The sequence below is a fragment of the Dichomitus squalens genome, assembly GCF_000275845.1.
Source record: "Dichomitus squalens LYAD-421 SS1 unplaced genomic scaffold DICSQscaffold_16, whole genome shotgun sequence".
Lineage (NCBI taxonomy): Eukaryota > Fungi > Basidiomycota > Agaricomycetes > Polyporales > Polyporaceae > Dichomitus > Dichomitus squalens.
In genome coordinates this window covers 288197-307126 of record NW_006766898.1, presented here as the reverse complement: position 1 = coordinate 307126, position 18930 = coordinate 288197, and the positions used below count along the sequence as shown (strand labels likewise).

The window sequence follows — 18930 nt, the reverse complement described above, 5'->3', positions numbered from 1 at the left end:
TACAGCCAGGAAGGAGGGTTTCCCTACAACACGAGATGCGATGAGATCACGAGTGATTGCATGTTACAGTAGTCGTCAACGCACGTAGTGGTGGCTGCTCCTTTACAAACACTTCTGTCGTCTGAACAGGCTCTGCAGCAGGTGACCGCGAAGTCGCGACGGTAGAGACTGTCGAGAAGTCACGTGCCTGTCGAATTTGGTCCATAAGATTCTTAGATTCGCCTACGTAGTCCCTGCGCGAGACAGGACGCATGATGATCGCTGCCCCATCCCCATTTCCCTTATCACCGCTGAAGTCACTAGCGGGACTTAGCTTGACACGTTTGGCACTGCGGAGACGGGTGAAGCTCGATTCCTCAACGGGGGAGAGACCGGAGGGTGTAGTACGACGACTGCTGGGGTTGGTAGGACCACCATCTCCTGAAGGTGTGTTCACGGCGATGGAATCAACCATGGCTGATAGGTGATCGCGGGTGAATGTGTCATATTGAAACTGGAAAAGGCGGAGACGCGGGTCTGTAGGAGGAGGATTTAGATAGCGAGTAGCATTTCCAGGTCCAGGAGTACTCTGTGCATCTGGGATAGGTCCTGCTGGGTTGAAGGGACTCGAACGAGGAGCGGAGAAAGTGAATTGGCTCTGCGGCCCTTCCACCCTCAGACCCTCCTGGTCGTGAACAGAGACAGTGGCAGCTGAAACAGGCCGGTCTTCCTCGCCTTCTTCAGTTATTGTAGGCACGGGCGATGGGACGTGGACCTGAGAGAGACGAGATGGAACAACAGGAATAGCAGTGGCCCGTGAGCCTGATGGCAGGGGGGCCGCCTGCTGAGGAGGGGAGGGAGGCTCGAACATCTTCTCAAGCGCAAGAGGACTGAAGAAGTCCTTGACCACGGGTTTCTTGTTCCTCCCGGGGGTCTTGGGGAGGAGAGGTACGGGCGGCACTTCCTCACGGACGATGAACGTACCACCAGTGTCATCCGTGCTTGCTGTGCCAGCGGAGGAGCCAAGGTCACTGTTGCGTACTAGAACAGAGCCAAGAGGTTGGGTGAAGGATAGTTCGGAGCCAGACTGGTCAGGGCCAAGAGACTGGTCCTCATCTTGCCAATCGATCCATTCCTCGACATCCGCAAGCTCGTCGGTCAACCAGGCAGGTTTAGGCTGTGCAGAGGACATATAACGAGCGTCGCTAGAGCACCGAGTGCTAATGAGTACCCGATACGAAGACAAGGGCGGCCAGAGGAGACGATGATGAGCAGGAGCATGAACAACAGCAGCCACAGCAGTTTCCACCGCGCAACTCGCGTGCCGGATCAGACCACGTGAGCGCGGGGCTCTTCAACTGTGGGTCCTTATTTGGGCGCTATTTGCTCCCAGCAAATACAGCCAAACTCAGCGCTTGTCAACTTGCCTTGCCTGAACGTCGTCGCCGACACTTGGCGTAGACTGAGACGTCGACGGGCATTGGAATATCATTCATGATGCTGGCTCAGATGCTGGCACTGACATATCTGCTAATGAACATGAAATGCTTGTCCCCCGCTGCGCCTCGATGGTCATGTTCTCTCACGTGCGACACGATTCGCTTGGAACGCGGCGGCTGATCTCGGCACGATGTTGGCTTCCGTCCTTGTCTCTCTCCTGTGACATCTGGCTCGAATTGTTTTGCAACCTCCCCTTAGCCATCGCTGTCTTCCTTCCATTGTCCGCATCCACCCCCTGTTGCGCCACGTTGTACAGCCTCGGTTTCCGTGACTCTCTCTCTCCTGATCATCAGTAACGTTCAAAGCCGTCGGCGGGGGTCGGTTAAGCCACTGCTTGATTCATATCTACTTAGTTCATCTTGTGACAACCGGTTGATCTTCAACCGTAGCCGATCTTCCTTTCTGTCCCACAACGGATTCTCTATCAGACGTAAGCAATCTTTGCGTTCGCGAGGCATTGTTTAGATTTGACAGCTCCTCGCTTCTTCGGCCGCGTTCGTTGTTAACGATTCGCAATTCAACTTTCATGTACATCGCAGCAGATCGTGAATATGAGTGTCTACTTTTTGCGGCATCCAGCCAACAATCCTATCAAGGCATCCTGGAGCTCGCTCTGATATTCTATCTATATGACAGTCCGTTACTCCGATGTGCAGTCACCCAAGCCACGCTTTTTCTCACCAGATCCTCGATCAATTCTCACCCCCAGCGCTGGGTGCAGTGGCAATATTCAGGACAGGTCATCAACTAGACAGGCCAGGTCTATCGTCGAGGGTAACGTAACCAATCGGGCTGTCTGCATGGGTAGCAATCAATTGAGTCCTTCAATTCAGCTCGACCAGTTGGCTTCGCCGTGGACCGGCGAGTCGATACCGATAGTAGTGTGGAGTCATCGTCTTATCACCGGTCCCACTTTCACATCGCTGTCCCAAGGTCTCCTCAACAACTCAGCATATCCGAATCCTTTCCACACCACGGCCAAAGTAGGTTCGGGGGAGATCAACCAGCTCCGGCATGCCCACCCATGGTACCTGGATGATGCCTGATATAGCGTTTGGGCGAATACATCCTATCTCCACGAGCTCATGACCTTGCCGTTTGCGATGAATAGGCCAGGCGGCAGCCCTGAATGTATTCCGAATTGCGACGATGATCCTCTTCGCGAATATGATGAGCCTCATCATGATCAAGCTCAAGCTCCGGGGCACCACCTCCTGGGACGCCGTCATGACCGCCTACTTACATTGGGCACAAGGTTTGGCAACGAGCGTCCGTGTGGAGCACTGGTCAATTGGTGGGACTGGGCCCGGAGGACCAGATCGGGGTAGGCTGGGCGAGAAGGCTTGAGGATAGCCGCGGGGTGATACAGTTCCGCGTTGAGAAGGTGCGTTGTACGGTCCTATGAGAACAAGTGCGGGAATGAGATTGCACTTCCCATACCTTTTTTCCGCAGTCGCGAAAAGAACGCCTTTCCTTTGTGCCATGCTCTCACAGCCCTGGGCATATGGTGGGCAGCAACGTTCGCTTGTGCCTTGTGGTCCACCAGGCGGCCGAGGCGGGGGCTTATTGGATCCATATTTTGTGCCTCACGCGAAGCGGACGGTGATGTTAACGTTAACATACGTCCCCGCCGTACCCGTGTGCCATACGGCGAGGTTGCAAGGTGGACTTGGTGGTGTCGGATCCAGCAGAGTTCAAGTCGGTTACGTTATAGCTATGGATCGAGTTGGCTATTAATATTTAGGTTATTACGGAAGACTTCTGCATCTGCATCGCGGACGGAGAGTATGAGCATATGTCCCAAGGCACGAAGCGATGGTGTTCCTCAGCGTGAGTATGCCGTACCACTTCCCGTATACGGGTTTCCTCTGAGTCCAATCGCTGCTGCATATCATGAGTAAACGCCGCTTCCCTCGCAGGACCCCGGCAATAAGCGAGGTCGGAGTGGGTATGGAAGGTATTCACTAACTTTGCAAATCTGGTCGCACTATGATCATACTATTGCAATAGCAGTATGCAGATCGTGTGGTAGAAACCCATCTCAATCGCTCACACCAGGCGTAGTATTCCTCTACAACATCCTAGCTTCCCAGAACTTTGCCCGAGCGACCTCCGAGTGTCTCGGCGTTTCACCAAGACTCGCACCAGATCTTGGTAGTATTGTGGCAATGTATTCGGCTCCTAAGCATGTTGCGGACGTGCATTCCGTCGTTCGCTGCAAGGGGCGCCGCTCTACGGAGCACGTGCCTCAGGGTGAATCAGAGTGAGTTGATCGTGGTGGTCCTAGGGTGGCGATCAACTTGAACTTGACTATGACGATCAACCCGCTCGGCAGTGCTAAGCTGCTCGACCCCCGGGCGCTGCGGACTGACTCCGCGGTACAATATGCCGCGGGGCATGTATGACTGGGACTTCTCTATGAACATTTGAACACCTCTTACGGGATGTGGCTATCGGGGGCAGCCACCATTCGGTAGCAGGAGCTGCAGCCAGAGCATTCATCCTGCTGCACACCGTCATGTCCGCGGAGATGTCAGCGTGGTCTCGGTGGCAAGTCTGGGCGAAGTGAGAAGTCCGTTCGTTCGCGGCGCCCCATGACTCTGGTTAACGTATTATAGACTCACAATACCGTTCGTGCCAAGGATCCTCCCACAGCTGAACCGAGTTAACCACTGTCTCCCAACTCTATCGATCTTGCAGCACCATCCTGACGGTCCTTAATTCCCGGTGTTATGGCGAACGGGTGGGATTTCGAGCGGGAAAACACGTCAAGCTGTAGTTTAAGCATGCATTCGTGTCACCCACGTAGTCTAAGCTCGCTGAGGGATGCGTATAGAGAGCATCATCGATGAGAACATTCTCCCGATGTTCACGTTTCGGTGGAGGATGCCTGCGTTGATCCTCCCCATAGCGGGATTAGACAGACAGCAATGACTGGCTTCGACGTATTGATGAAAGATTGAGAACCGTACTGAGCCGATGGTAATGCCTTGTCAAATGCGCGGCTTGGGCGTCGCTGTTTCGTTACCAACTGAGTCTGTTGACTGAAGTTTGCGGACTGCCGGGGCGTCGTGGACCAGTCATGTACCAAGCAACGGCTATCGCCGCCTTTCAGAGACATCCTGAATATCGTGTTTGACGAGTGTCCGTTGGCAAGAGTGAGATACACCAGGTGAGGTCGAACGTAGTGGCCAGGAAGCGGAAAATGCCGGACGAGGCCTGGCGTTGCGGGGGAGGCCGAAGAGGGCGTCTATGCCACGCGAGGGCCTGACGTCAAGTATAAGATTTCCATTCTGGCACAAGTCGCAGTCCTCGTCCGTAGAGCAAAGCAAGCATCGTCCCCGACTCCTCCTTCCCCACCCCCGCCCCCGCCCTCGACCCCCGCTGCTCCTTGCACGTCTTCCTCAAGCCTCGTAGCAACGACCGGGCTCGCAATCTCGCCCGCCTTCTGTTCGCAGCGATTCTCTGTCAGGCACCTGACTCGTAAGTCTTCCCTCTCTGCCATGTTCGCTTCCTTCCGTCGCTATCACTCCAACCTCCGCACTCCAGCCTAACCAAGCTCTCTCATCAGCCCGCCCGTCATTTTTGCACTCTCATAGCGACCTCGACGTCGGCTTCCCTCGCATTCTCTCGCGGTGTTGCGGTGGCGCAAAACTTTCGCTTCTATTCGTGAGTTCCTCTCCCCGCCTGCTGGCCTTGCTCTCTTTCTTGCGTCCAACATCCACTTTGGTCGTTCTTGGGTGACATACTTCGCACCGGACCTTCCATTCCCTCACGTTCTGCCCCTTCCCGTCCACCAGGCGCATTGCCCTCTCACGCACTTCACACGACTAGCCTGCGTCGCTGAGTTCGTACCATACACGGCACGATCACTTCCTCTGTCGACGTGTAAAAACCCCTCGACTGGGTGTCTTCGTATGCCTCATCATGGAAGTCCCTGTATGCATTGCTTATCATATTTCAATGTCTGTTCCAGGATTCGCGAATTTGTCCCGGCAAATCCTTTGTCCGGTCCTCAAGTCCTTCCCAGTGCATTAAGTTTCAGGTCCGTCATTGATCTCGTCAGCACTTCCCTACCTAATGACGAACCATTTAACAGCCACACACATTCAGGCGCGCGCATACGACACCATAAATCCGCATCCATTTTCTACTTCGCCTCGTACTCTTCGTCATCCGGCGTAAGTCTCACTCCAGTGTCAACTCTCAGAAAGCTCATACCCTCAGTCTATCTAGCGACGAGTTCTCATGACAGACTTTGCGAGTCTCTTCTCCTGGTCTCGTCCTCGCGTAGAAAAATCGTTGCCACCGACGCCATCCAACACCGCCTCTAGGCGGTCCAGCCCCATCCCCATCCCTCGTCGTAGATCTGTGCATCCCCCGCCTTGCTCTCCCACACGTAGCCAAGACTCACCGGAGCTCGTTTTTAACTTCGACTTCTCCCTCTCTCCGGATGCACCTGATGCAACAGCCCATGTTCTCTTCCAGCAGCGTGGCGCAAATATGCGACGACTTCCTCTTCAAAAGGCAGCATATTCTCCGCTTGCCACCCTGGGTACCAATCATCAACGGTTGGCACATCCTTACGCCCAGGAACCATTCCTGTATCCTGTTCCAAAACCTCCTCCTGCCACCGAGAAGGCTCTGTCTAAGGTTGGCTATGCGGACAAGAGTTTGCACGCGTTGAAAGAGCAGATTGCCCCCGACCCACCGGCGCGCAGTACCTACTCGAGTCCCTCTGCGTCGTCACTGTCCTCATCTCGCTCGTCTCGTCCCTCTTGCCTTCCTTCCGCGAACGCCTCGTCGTTGCATCTAGACACTGATGAGGCCTTCCCACTTACCTCTGCGTTTGAGAGACCTCTCATGTCCGATTCCGTCGCTTCCTCGTACAATTCCATGTCTTCTTTTCAAGATATTGAGTCTCTCTCTTTGTCGCCCCCTACCCCATATCGCACGCCTTCTCCTTCGCCTCCTCGTCTTCTACCTTCGGACGCCCGCTTACGACAGGCCACGCCTCAGCGACCTGCTGCGCTCCAGCGCACACAGACTGCCGCGCCGGTTGTATCGCTCAATGTCACGCAAGCGCAGCGCTCAGATCGATCTTCGGCCATAGGCAGGGGCGAGCGCTCTCGGTCACCAAGCTCCGGCATTGTTCCACCCCGGACGAGACGTAGTTCTAGCGTCGGCGCTGGACTCGACCTCACTAAGCTACGCGATCCCACTCGCCGCATGGGGACTGTTGTTGGGCGTGGCGCCGGGCGCGTCATCAGCATGTTCGAGTACGGGAATGTAAATGCTCGGTCGCTCGTAAGCGACGAAGACATCGAGGGCTCGCTGGAAAAGGATCACGCTGATCGGCCGCGCGATCCTGAGCGGGACCGGAGGCTGGCAGTGGAGCGCGAGAAAGATGGCGTGCAGGGCTGCGGTAGTCCGGTGCTGGAGAGAGGCCGCGCCAGGGGCCGAGCTGGTGTTGCCGCTCCCAAGCGTACGCGGGCCCTCCCCGGCTGGCAGTGGATGGATGCACGCTAAGTGAGTAGTTCGTCGTTTGGCGTTCCCCATGGCTTTCGCTGATTGTCACGTAGACGAGTATTGGTGCAGATTCCGGTTCACGGTCATTCGCATGGTCTGGTAGCTGATACTGCTCGCCTGGCTCCATCAATGGACATTGTGGACACGGACACATACCTTCACCTCCTGTCTCACATCATTCATCATCTTCATGTTCAAGTTTCACCTTCCAAAGCAACAACACTACTCACCTCCTCGCGACTTCATACAACACAAAACAGGCATCACAATTCATCCACATGACCACACATATTCTGAATTCCCTCTCTGTTCATATATATTATTCCGCACTACATTCCCTCGGCATCTGCATTCTCATCCACATTGGCACTCGTATTGGTATCACTAGGACTAGCGTATCTTCCCCGTATATCCAGCCCCCATATCCCACCAGCATCCACATTCGCATCGGCATTCTCATCATTCTCATCATCCCCATCGCTTATGTATGCAATCATCGTCCCGAATCAAGCATTCACATCATAGACTCCAACAACTTAGCGCTCGCATAATTCTCATCGTCTTTCCTCAGGACTCTTACATCTTCTCCTAGTTCATATTTTGGTACATACCCACACGTCGTTAGCCTCGCATCCTCTCGATGAGTACTCTACATTGTCGATCAGCTCGGAGTTCGCAACTTTTCCTCGAAGCACTTCATTCTACAAGGCTTCTTCCTACTACATTCAAGTTCACAACACATCGTCGTACGTACATGCAGGCATCGTGATTAGAGCTCGGGTTCCGGACATATCTATGGACCATTGGCCACATAGACACAGCGACACAGGGCATCCCTCCCAAAAAGCGCTAGCAAGGAGCGCAATCATGTGGCATAACTTGAGCGCAGCCTGAGTTGTTCTCGAAAGGTTGCTAGCTTTGACTACAAGGTCGCGACTATATAAGTTGGTGAAGATAGTAAGCATCGCCTGCATGTTGAATAGTGTGAGATGCCGCGAGCCTTGAAGCTTCAGCAAGCGGCCAGTCCTGCGCCTAGCTAGCGCTATGGTGGAAACGTCCGTCAGGTACAGCAAACGTTATAGATGATGGAGCCTCACGAGTCTTCCATCGGAACCCAAGTAAAGAGGGGTTAGATGTGATGCTCGTTCATAACGAATTGCATACGGCTGCCCTTGTGTTTTCGCTCCGACATAACCATATGCAGCTTTTGCCGGAGCAGGTCTGTCAATCCCGGAGGAAGATGCAAGACCTTAAGGCGTGGGCACGGCTCTCGGGATATGTCGAAGCCTTCATATGGAGATCGCGAGGGCCGCAGGGCATCGAGACATTGATCGACGAGATGGATGTCGCCCAGCGACAGGCTGTTCGTGCTAGGCAGCAAGGATAGGAGTAGGCTGGGATCGCACCACGCCGGCCAAACTCTCTGGCTCGAGATCGTCACTGTGGAGATGGAGGTGGAAAAGTCAGAGACAAACGCTTCGATACACTGCTGAAGTATCGTCGTCATGGCTCCTGCAGTGCCGAGTTCGAGAGAGAGAGACCCGCCTGAACGGGGGTTAGCCAAGGTAAGGGTGATGGAGACAAATGACACGTCGATGACTAGTGTCATAGGCTGTATCACGCAGGGAAAGCGAAGGTCTGCGAGGGGGCCTAGCCTGTGCGCGGGCAGACCGTGTAGGCGAATGGCACAGTCGGCAGGGAGGGTGAGGTGCGCGAGGATCGCTCGCATGGACGAGGCCTGTCCGTGACAGTCACCAATAACTAGCCTCCGCAGGCAGGTAAGCGACACAGATGGAGCTGACGGCGTCTGCGTGGACTCAAAATGCGTAGGGAGTCCGACAAAGGTCGCCGTCGCGAGCAGAGTGCATCGCGACAATAGGTGAAGGAGGTCGTTTAGAGTCCAGTAGATAGGAGACGTCTCGAATGACAGTTTGAGGTGTACGAGTCGCTGGAAAGAGTTCGATGGCAGGAATGGGACGTCATGTAGGACGAGCGTATTGAGCCTCGGGGTGACACCATCGAACAACCTGACGATCGGTTCCGTCGGCGCGCCCGCGCCCGCATCGTCAGCATCGCTCGCAGTGTCGTTCCGGGGCACCTGCCGGCGCACGACCACACGCTCCAGGTGGGGTGCAGGGAAGCCAAGCACACCTGTTGCAAGCTGGGACGGAGTGCAGTCGTGGAGGTCTTGTAGGAAAAGTTCTGTGACTCTTGAGCCTACACGAGGCACGCCAAGGAGTTGGACGAGCGCGCGGGTAGGATTGCTTCGATTAACGTATATGGTCAGAGCAGTCTCCTTGGCGCGCGCCTGGAGAAGCTGCGCAGAGGCGTGGCTGACATCGTCTTCGTATAGTGTCGACCAAAGCGAGGGCGTGCTGAGGGCAACATCACGCCAGCGTCTGCAGACATGGGTGACAGGTAAGAGGTCGTACGATTGCCTGGCGGCAGATGGCCCGTGGTATCCTGCAGGCTTCAGAGGCATCATGGCCAGGGAGAAAACGAGGGAAAGAATCTCAGAGGGAAGTCTGTTAAGTGGGATGAGGGAATTCATCGTCTCCTGCACCAAGCTCGAAGCGAGATGCAACTGAACTTGAAGGGCGGTGAGCTGGCAATGCGGCAACGTCGTGAGCACAAGGCGCCGAGAAATGGTCTCGAGAATGGCGCACCATCTCTATGCTGAGGATTGCGTTATGAGTTCACATCTCTAGGAGAGACACATCATGATACGGACGCACCTCATTGACCATCTACCGAGTTTGATTGCTTCGAGGACGATGTCGAGTGAGGTATCAATAGATGACGGGACAACGGGCGGCATAGTCTCCTATCCTATGGAGTACAAGGAGTAAGATGTATACTTCCTGCGGAAAGGGAATCTGCAATTTATATCGAATGGTGACATGTTCCGTCACCTCCGGACGCGGGGCGCCCGTCATGCCATCCTCTGTGTAGACGATGAAACGTCTTCTTGGTAATCAATGTGTTATTCATGAACGATGAACCCCATTTAGGGTGTTGCCACACAAAGTCAGCTCTCGCCAAGACTGCCACAGGTAAACCCATCGGACACCATATATCCAATACAAGTCCATCATGAAACACATTAGGCAGATGTGCGCAGTCGAGGGAGATGTGGCTTAGCATTTTGGTGGATAACAGAAGAAAGGATTATATGGAAGGGTTATAGTACAAAAAACCATCTCTGATGTGCACGTACAATCATTGTATTGGGTTGCTCTGCGCCTGCCTCGCCTGCCGAAACATGTGCGGGATGGGGCCAGGAAGAGCGACCGTAGGAGGCGATATGCCGACCTCCAAACATGCTTTCACGAGTTTCATGCGAATACTCGCCCACTCTTTTCGCTGATCTGAATATGTGACAGGCCTTGAGTGAAGACGAACAATCGCCGCCAACGGACGGACGTACCTTCACTTGGCCAGAACAACATCAAATACTCCGTACGCTTGCTGAACACCTTAGCCGCTTCGAGAGCCACAATGAGCGTTGGGTCAGCCTCCCATAGCACCAGCGCCCTGAGACGCGTGAGAAATCGCCGTCGACGATCACACGGAGGGGACAACGTACTTGAGAACATGAGACATGAACCAATATATCAGCAGTGGCCTCCGGTAATCGAGAGCGGGCGACGGGACTCCTTCAGTGAGGCTCTTCCATACTTGCTCTGCCGTGGCCATCCGGAGGCGCACTGTTCGTCGTGCGGATGATGAGAATCCATGGACACGATCATGCTGCACAGAGACTCACGCCAAGCTTCAGCCTTGTCCCTGTAAAACAACTGGCTGCCTTTTCTATATTTTTGGGTTCAGCATCCGGAGGGTGCGGTAGCAGAGAAGGAGCGCGACGATAGCACTCACGTCGTGATTCGTGGGATGTATCTATGGAACTCGTGCGAGACGCACATCCGCGAGCTGAACAGCATCTCGCGCGCTTGATGGCCAAAGTTGCGCTCCAGCTCGCACGTATGCTGCCCGAGCGCGTCATCGATAGCGTCCATCTCCAGCCACGCCTGCATCGCGAACTGCGCGCGCTCCGCGTCGCTCAGTGTGAGGTCGGCGCGCTTCTGCACACAGCTGTGCAGGAGAAGCATCGAGCGCAGGTAGAGCGTCCAGACGTTGTTTGGCTGCACAGGCGCGCCGTGCATGGCAAGGGATTCCCCAGGGAAGAGCAGCGCGTACTAGGATTGTAGATCATCGGTTAATGTAGTCCAGGCATTCGGGTGCGCGCGAACGCAAGTCCTGACTTACGTTGTCGGGGTTCTTCATCCACAACTTCTGCTTATCGATGTCTGCCTCGATGTTATGCGCGGAGTTGTACGCGTTCAGGCTCGCGGTCACCATGACACTAGCCCAAACAAGCCGACGGCATTCCTCCTTCCTGAATTCTCCTTCGGATATGTTCTCCGGCCAGATAAGCGTCCCGGCCCAGGCCGGCGCAATACCACTCACGCCGGGCCAATGCGCTTTAAGCGTCAAGGACGCGCAGTTGCAGTCAACGGGATGGAGTGTAGTTGACGGACCAAGAGTCATGTTGTCAGGAACAATGGGCTGCACAAGATGTGCGGGGGGCGCGTGTGGCGGCAGGTTAAAATTCACACCCTGCTGGAGAGGGAAGACACCACTGGGCTGCGCAAAGAAGCCTGGGGTGTGGGCACTAGTGTAGAATGGAATGTTGTTGTTGGAAGGCACCTCGCTGATAGATGAAGTAAGCCCAGCGGCGTTTAGCAGGGCCACAGAAGGCCGATTGGAGGTATGAGCACGCTTGATGTCAGCATCAAGAGTCGTCAGGGAGAACAAGCGTATCAGAGAGTCCAGGAGAAGCAGCGATGAACGATGCCGTGTAGTCGACCGCATTGGATGAGACTGAAGTTCGAAGTAGACGATAAGCTGCGAGCACAACTGGTGAGATAACGATCTTCTGCAGCGTTCGGAATGCCTACCCATGCCGCTTGAATCAGTTCAACGTTGACCCATCCGGACGCCATACTAGCCTGCAGCGAGCTGTGCGCGATCTCAATGAGTTGAAGCGCTTTAGCGCGACCCGCCGCGCCCTTCTCTGCCTCGGAGCTCTGGGAGAACAGACCAATGGCCAAGGCGCTCATGACAAGACTGGGCTGCATCGATCCTCGCGTTGTCGGGTTCAAGAGCGCGTCAAAGAATCGAGGGATGTGGATGAAGCTAACCCAGTAAATGGAGGCATGGAAGAGCGCCCTAAGGTCAGACACAACGCGCAAGACAGTGGCCGACCGTTGCTCAGGCACCAAGGAAATAGTATCTGTCGTACCGGAGTCGGTTGAGTAGAAGGTAAGCAGCGCGTCCCACCAGGTTTCGCGTGTAAATTGGAGACTTGGACGACGGGGTATGTTCTGCTCGACCTCCTGAGCATATCGACCAAGACTGAACTCCGTTCCTGCGATTGGGTTGTCCAAGTCAACTAGAGGGAACGGGTCGTATTCTTCTGATTCCTACGCAAGCAATCTTGTTAAGTTCATGCTGGCGTATTCACACGACATACTGCACGAACCTCTTCCGATGACAGCCCCGGGAAGTTGTCGTAGGAAGCATGCAAGTGCGTGGCGGTTTGCCCGCCACTCGCGCTACCCGATTCGTGAGTAGGATTAGAGCTATTTGAGTCGCTGTCACTATCGACGGTGCCGCTCGAGGTTTTCCTTCGTTTGAACCTATGCGATGTGGCCATACGCGCCCGTGTTCCAGGGGCTTTGTCTCGTCCCCGACGGTTCGGCCGGGCATCGTAAGAGCACTCGCCAACATCCGGCGGCCGTTTATGACAATTAAAACATACCGGCTTTGCGCCGTCGCATCGCGTTTTACGTACACGACTAAGACAAGCAGATGCAGAGTGACAATTTTGAGGACGATTCACTTGGAGCGTCCAACTGAGGCTTGCACTTACCACTGGTTGCACGCAACGTAAACGCGAGCCCGAGGGTTACCGCGCGCAGTCGGAGGTTGGTGAGGGTCAAGGGCAATCTTGGGCCTAATTCTCTTGCGAGGGGGGGCAGGGTCAGATGTTGGTGTAGAAGAGGACGCAGACTTGATCTGTGGTCGGTGACGGGATGCGGAGGCTGCAGGAGTCGAAGATGCAGACGATGGAGGATCGCGACTAGGTGCCACAAAGTTGGGGCTGTGCTGCCCTTCACTCGGCGTGGATGATCCAATGCTGAGTACGTTCGACGAGTGATTGTTCAGGGAGTCGTCCGCAGAGGACCCCTGCATGAAAGAATCCAGCCAGGCAAGAGGTTCGTCCAGCATGGGGGCGGCAGACATTGAGGTGGAAGAGAAGGGGCGAGAAATAGGGCTCATGACGACTTGCGTCGGCTGATTGACCCCAACGAAGTGGCAATGCAGTCTGAATCCTCATCAGGAGCGCAGTCAAGGGGCCCGCCCAGTTAGGTGTGACGGCTCTACGCAGTCAAGCTCGCGCTTGGGTAGCATTCCGGTGTCGGGTTGATGGCTACCAAGAGACGTTATTCCTAGCTCCCGTATTGCTGTACTGGACTGAAGGGGACGTTTTGGCATCAAGATCAAGTTACAAAGACTGTCAGTCGCCCTAGGCCTTACGTGAGACGGCTTAGCATCCCGCGGCCGACTGAATCCGGCGCCTGTAGTAGTAGCCGCCTTAGGTCTGTACTCATCTGCTAGTAAGTAAGTATGTACATATGTAGGTTCCGTTCTCGACTCGTCTCATAGGGTCTGCCTTCTGTTCTGAAGAGCTATAAACTGATTCAACGACGCACGATGCTGGCAGATCATCTACAGAGAAGCGTCCGATTCCCGTATCGCCCCCAGGGCCGGCGGGAGACGGTGTCCATGGCAAACGAACCTTCTCTGCCGCCCATATATGGTGTATGTATGTGAATACAGTTGTCATGCCCGAGCACATTGCTCACAATGATTGCAGTCCTGATCAAGCGAATTGGGCAAATAAGCGCAATCGAAGAAGATGTGGCTTGGTTTAGTATATAACAGAAGAAAGGACTATGTGGCAATACTATCAAAATCTGTGTTGTACACATACAATCATCGTGTTGGGTCGCTCTGCGCCTGCCTCGCCTGCCGGGACATATGCGGTATGGGGCCAGGAAGAGCGACCGTAGGGGGCGATATTCCGACCTCCAAACACGCCTTCACGAGTTTCATGCGGATACCCCCCCACTCTCTCCGTTGTTCTATCAGCTACTGAGTCAGTTGCGACTACCTCCGCTGGAGGACGGACGTACCTTCACTTGGCCAAAACATCATCAAGTACTCCGTACGCTTGCAGAACACCTTAGCCGCCTCGAGAGCCACGATGAGCGTTGGGTCAGCCTCCCATAGCACCAGCGCCCTGAGATGCGTGAGAAATCGCCGTCGACGATCACACGGAGGTGACAACGTACTTGAGAACGTGAGACATGAACCAATATATCAGCAGGGGTCTCCGGTAATCGAAGGCAGGCGGCAGGGTTCCTTCGGTCAGGCTCTTCCACATTCGCTCTGCCGTGGCCATTCGGAGTCGCACTGTTCGTCGTGCGGATGATGAGAGTCCATGGACAAGATCATGCTGTACAGGGACTCACACCAAGCTTCAGCCTTGTCCCTGTAAAACAACTGGCTGCCTTTGCTATATTTTTGGGTTCAGCATCCGGAGGGTGCGGTAGCAGAGAAGGAGCGCGACGATAGCACTCACGTCGTGATTCGTGGGATGTATCTATGGAACTCGTGCGAAACGCACATCCGTGAGCTGAACAGCATCTCGCGCGCCTGAAAGCGCGAGTTGGGCTCCAGCTCGCACGTATGCTGCCCGAGTGCGTCCTCGATAGCGTCAATCTCCAGCCACGCTTGCACCGCGAACTGCGCGCGCTCTGCCTCGCTCAGCGTGAGGTCAGCCCGCTTCTGCACGCAGCGGTGCATTAGGAGCATCGAGCGCAGGTAGAGCGTCCAGACGTTGTTTGGCTGCACAGGCACGCCATGCATGGCTAGCGATTCCCCGGGGAAGAGCAGCGCATACTAAGACCGTAGGTCAGCGGCTGGTCCAAGCATTCGGATGCGCGCAAACACCAGTCATTACTTACGCTGTCGGTGTCCTTGATCCACAACTTCTGCTTATCAATGTCTGCCTCGATGTTATGCGCGGAGTTGTACGCGTTTAGGCTCGCGGTGATCATGACACTGGACCACACGAGGCGACGACACTCCTCCTTCCTGAACTCTCCTTCGGATATGTTCTTCGGCCAAATAAGCGTCCCGGCCCAGGCCGGCGCAACGCCACTTATGCTGGGCCAATGCGTTTGAAGCATCAAGGACGCGCAATTGCAGCCAACGGGAGGGAGTGTGGTTGACGGATCAAGAGTCGTGTTTTCCGGAGCGATGGGCTGCACAACATGTTCAGGGGGCGCGTGTGGCAATGGGTCGAGGTTGACACCCTGTTGGAGAGGGAAAGCACTACTGAGCTGCGCAAAGAGGCCAGGGGTGTGAACGCCGGTGTGGAATGGTTCGTTGGAAGGCACATCGCTGACAGATGAAGTGAGTCCAGCTGCGTTGAGCAGGGCCACAGAAGGCCGATTGAAGGTATGAGCACGCTTGATGTCAGCGTCAAGCGTCGTGAGTGAGAACAGGCGTATCAAAGAGTCTAGGAGAAGCAGCGATGAACGATGCCGTGAAGCCGACCGCATTGGATGAGACTGAAGTTCGAAGTAGACGATGAACTGCCAGCGAAAGTAGTGAGATCATGGGGACGATCTGCTGCAACGTTCAATGTGCTTACCCATGCCGCTTGAATCAACTCAACGTTGACCCAACCCGACGATATACTGGCCTGCAGCGAGCTATGCGCAATCTCAATGAGCTTCAGAGCTTTGGCACGACCCGCCGCGCCCCTCTCTGCCTCAGAGCTCTGGGAGAACAGGCCGTTGGCCAAGGCGCTCATGACAAGACTGGGCTGCATCGATCCTCGCGTTGTTGGGTTCAAGAGCGCCTCGAAGAATCGAGGTAGGTGGACGAAGCTGACCCAGTAGATGGAGGCATGGAAGAGCGCCCGAAGGTCAGTCACGACGCGCAAGACAGTGGCCGACCGTTGCTCAGGTACCAAGGAAGTAGCATCTGTCGTACCGAACTCGGTTGAGTAGAAGGTAAGCAGCGCGTCCCACCAGGTTTCGCGCGTGAATTGGAGACTTGGACGACGGGGTATGTTCTGCTCGACCTCCTGAGCATGTTGACCAAGACTGAACTCCGTTCCTGCGATTGGGTTGTCCAAGTCAACTAGAGGGAACGGGTCGTATTCTTCTGATTCCTACGAAGGGACTGATAAGCTCGAGCTATCATTTTTCCCACAAATTCACGTACCTCTTCTGTGGACAGCCCGGGGAAGTTGTCGTAAGACGCATGCAAGTGCGTGGCGGTTTGCCCACCACTCGCGCTACCAGATCCGTGAGTAGGACTAGAACTATCTGAGTCGCTGTTATCATCGTCGGTGCCGCTCGAGGTTTTCCTTCGTTTAGACTTGTGTGATGTGGCCACACGGGCCCTCCTTCCAGGAGCTTTGTCTTGTCCGCGACGGTTCGGCCGTGCATCGTAAGAACACTCGCCGACTTCTGGGGGACGCTTATGACAGTTGAAGCAGACCGGTTTTGCGCCGTCACACCGCGTTTTGCGGATACGACTAGACGCATAGTGAGCATTAGAGAAGCATACAATTGACTTGAAGCGTCAAACTGGGGCTTTGACTGACCACTGATTGCACGCAACGTAGACGCGGGCTCGAGGGTTACCGCGCACAGTCGGAGGTTGATTTGGGTCAAGGGCAATTTTGGGCCTGATTCTCTTGCGAGGGGGTGCACGGTCAGAGGTTGGCGTAGAAGAGGACGCAGATTTGATCTGCGGTGGGTGACGGGATGTTGAAGATGCAGGAGTCGAAGACGAAGACGAAGGAGGATCCCCGGCAGGTGCCACAAAGTCCAAGTTGGGGCTGTGCTGCCCTTCACTCGGCGAAGATGATCCAATGTTTACGGGTATGTTCGACTGGTGATTGGGTAGGGAGCCATTCGCAGAGGACCCCTGTATGAAAGAGTCCAACCAGGCAAGAGGTTCGTCCAGCATGGGGGCGGGAGACATCGAAGTGGAAGAGAAGGGCTGATATTGACGACCCAGTGCGTCGGCTGATCGACTCCAACGAAGTGGCAATGCAGTCTGAATATTCATCAGGAGCGCAGTCAAGGGGCTCTACGCAGTCAAGCTCGAGCTTGGCCCGCAGCACTCCGGTGTCATTTTCGTGACTCTCAGAAGACGTAACTCCCAGCTTCTGTAAGTACTGAAGGGGCCGGCGACGTTTTCGGCCTCGAGATCAAGTTACTTACAACGACCCGGTCAGTCGCTCTAGGCCTTGCGTGGACGGCTTACCTCAGCACCCTGACTGAGTCCGGCGCCTGTATCAGCCGCGTTAGGTCTCCCAGTACTTATGTATGTTCTGCCATCTGTTCTGCTTCTTCGCCAGTCATAAGTCCTGAGTCGGTGGCGCCCGATGCTCGCAGCAGATCGTTTGTAGGGAAGCGTCCGGTGCCCCGCTGCTTAGGTCCAGTGCCCGTATCACCTCCATGGCCGGCTGGAGACGGTGTCTACGGCAATTCGACCTTCTCGGCCGCCCATATATACTGTATATGAATACAGTTGCACGACTCGAATCCGCGCTCTCTCCTTATTTCGATCTGTGCAGTACACGGGAAAGTGACTATCATCTGTCCAATGACTCACGATGGATCGATCACGGTGAGAACAACTTCGACTGCGACATCAATCTATGACACTTCTTCCCCTAGCCGTACGTTGTCCGACTTCTCAATCCCACGACCCAACTCTCCTCAGCGATAGCTTCTTCCTGCTTTGCTACCCCGACCCACTCAGCTCTTACTCGGGCTGACGGCAATGTCGGCCAGGCAACAGTCCTACTATGGGACCAGAGCGTTCGCTATCCTCGTGTAAGCATTTGCGCGCTATGGCACATCTCATATTGTTTGTGATGACACGACTCACGATTACTTCCGGTAATAGAGACGCGACGAAGCCGGTACGCAACTCACTCGTGGCCGCCTAGCATTGATACGCATCGTCTTCCCCAGGTCTCAGCTTCGGAGTCGCTCCTACCACCTCAAACACTACTGGCTTCCACTACAAATCCAGCTATATCCAATGTTACGATTCAGCAGATACCGCCCGAAATCATCGCCGCCATCTTCTCCTTCGTTCTTGACGATCGCAGTGAAGCCTGCCACCTCTTTCCGAAGGGTGTAGGGAACTTGTTCCGACTGCGAGACAATTCTCGCCTACAAAGTGTCGCTCAGGTCTGCCATCGTTGGCGCGAAATTCTCATTGGAACTTCCTCACTTTGGTCAAGTGTATTCTATCCGGAATCCTGGCCTCGACCCTCGAAGTCGTGCAACTTAACTTCGCACTTTCTGAAGCGCCGTACCGCCGGCGCACTATACATTCATTGGACGGGAAGGGTCCCTCCTGATGCAGGACGAGGAGAGCTTAGCCGAGACACTCTGGACCCACTTGAAGTGCAGCAGATTCACGAACTTCACGTCCGTGTTATGCAGGGCGTCTGGAGTGAGGGGTGGTTGCCGTTTCCCCTTACCTTGGCTGCTTCAAACCTTGAACGGCTCTGCGTCACTCATGAAGGCACCTGGAAGTCTGCATCCGAAGTACCTCTTTTTGAGGGACCAGTTCTGAGGCGGCTGGCTTTCCTCTACATGTCCAATGTGCCGATATTTCCCGGCAACCCGCTCCCCGCCCTCACGTCCCTGATCCTCATACTGGACTCCCCATGCGCGAATCTGCGCCCGAAATGGCGTGTAAAAGACCTCCTTTCCCTCGTAGCCTCCGCTTACAGCCTCCAGCAAGCTTATC

General features: G+C 55.0%; 4 protein-coding genes across 4 annotated transcripts; 1 reads left to right on the top strand and 3 right to left on the bottom strand.

Moving 5' to 3' along the window:
* Window positions 1-5982: 5982 nt before the first annotated feature.
* Window positions 5983-7008, top strand: DICSQDRAFT_170561 (uncharacterized protein; the record flags this gene model as incomplete). Its single annotated transcript, XM_007366176.1, has 1 exon — window positions 5983-7008. One exon carries the CDS (start codon window positions 5983-5985, stop codon window positions 7006-7008), a length of 1026 nt encoding a protein of 341 aa, XP_007366238.1.
* Window positions 7009-8137: 1129 nt separating this feature from the next.
* On the bottom strand, window positions 8138-9826 carry DICSQDRAFT_170560 (uncharacterized protein; the record flags this gene model as incomplete). Its single annotated transcript, XM_007366175.1, has 3 exons — window positions 8138-9613; window positions 9675-9684; window positions 9744-9826. 3 exons carry the CDS (start codon window positions 9824-9826, stop codon window positions 8138-8140), a joined length of 1569 nt encoding a protein of 522 aa, XP_007366237.1.
* Window positions 9827-10131: 305 nt separating this feature from the next.
* On the bottom strand, window positions 10132-13314 carry DICSQDRAFT_180994 (uncharacterized protein; the record flags this gene model as incomplete). The annotated part of the gene is made up of 9 exons (XM_007366174.1): window positions 10132-10376; window positions 10436-10542; window positions 10595-10715; window positions 10775-10818; window positions 10885-11204; window positions 11275-11913; window positions 11967-12491; window positions 12551-12866; window positions 12941-13314. The coding sequence occupies 9 exons, from the start codon at window positions 13312-13314 to the stop codon at window positions 10228-10230; spliced, it is 2595 nt and encodes an 864-aa protein (XP_007366236.1). The 3' UTR covers window positions 10132-10227.
* A 652-nt stretch (window positions 13315-13966) lies between these two features.
* On the bottom strand, window positions 13967-17124 carry DICSQDRAFT_106672 (uncharacterized protein; the record flags this gene model as incomplete). Its single annotated transcript, XM_007366173.1, has 9 exons — window positions 13967-14216; window positions 14268-14374; window positions 14427-14547; window positions 14607-14650; window positions 14717-15036; window positions 15102-15734; window positions 15794-16318; window positions 16372-16687; window positions 16757-17124. 9 exons carry the CDS (start codon window positions 17122-17124, stop codon window positions 14068-14070), a joined length of 2583 nt encoding a protein of 860 aa, XP_007366235.1. The 3' UTR covers window positions 13967-14067.
* Between the last annotated feature and the right edge of the window lie 1806 nt (window positions 17125-18930).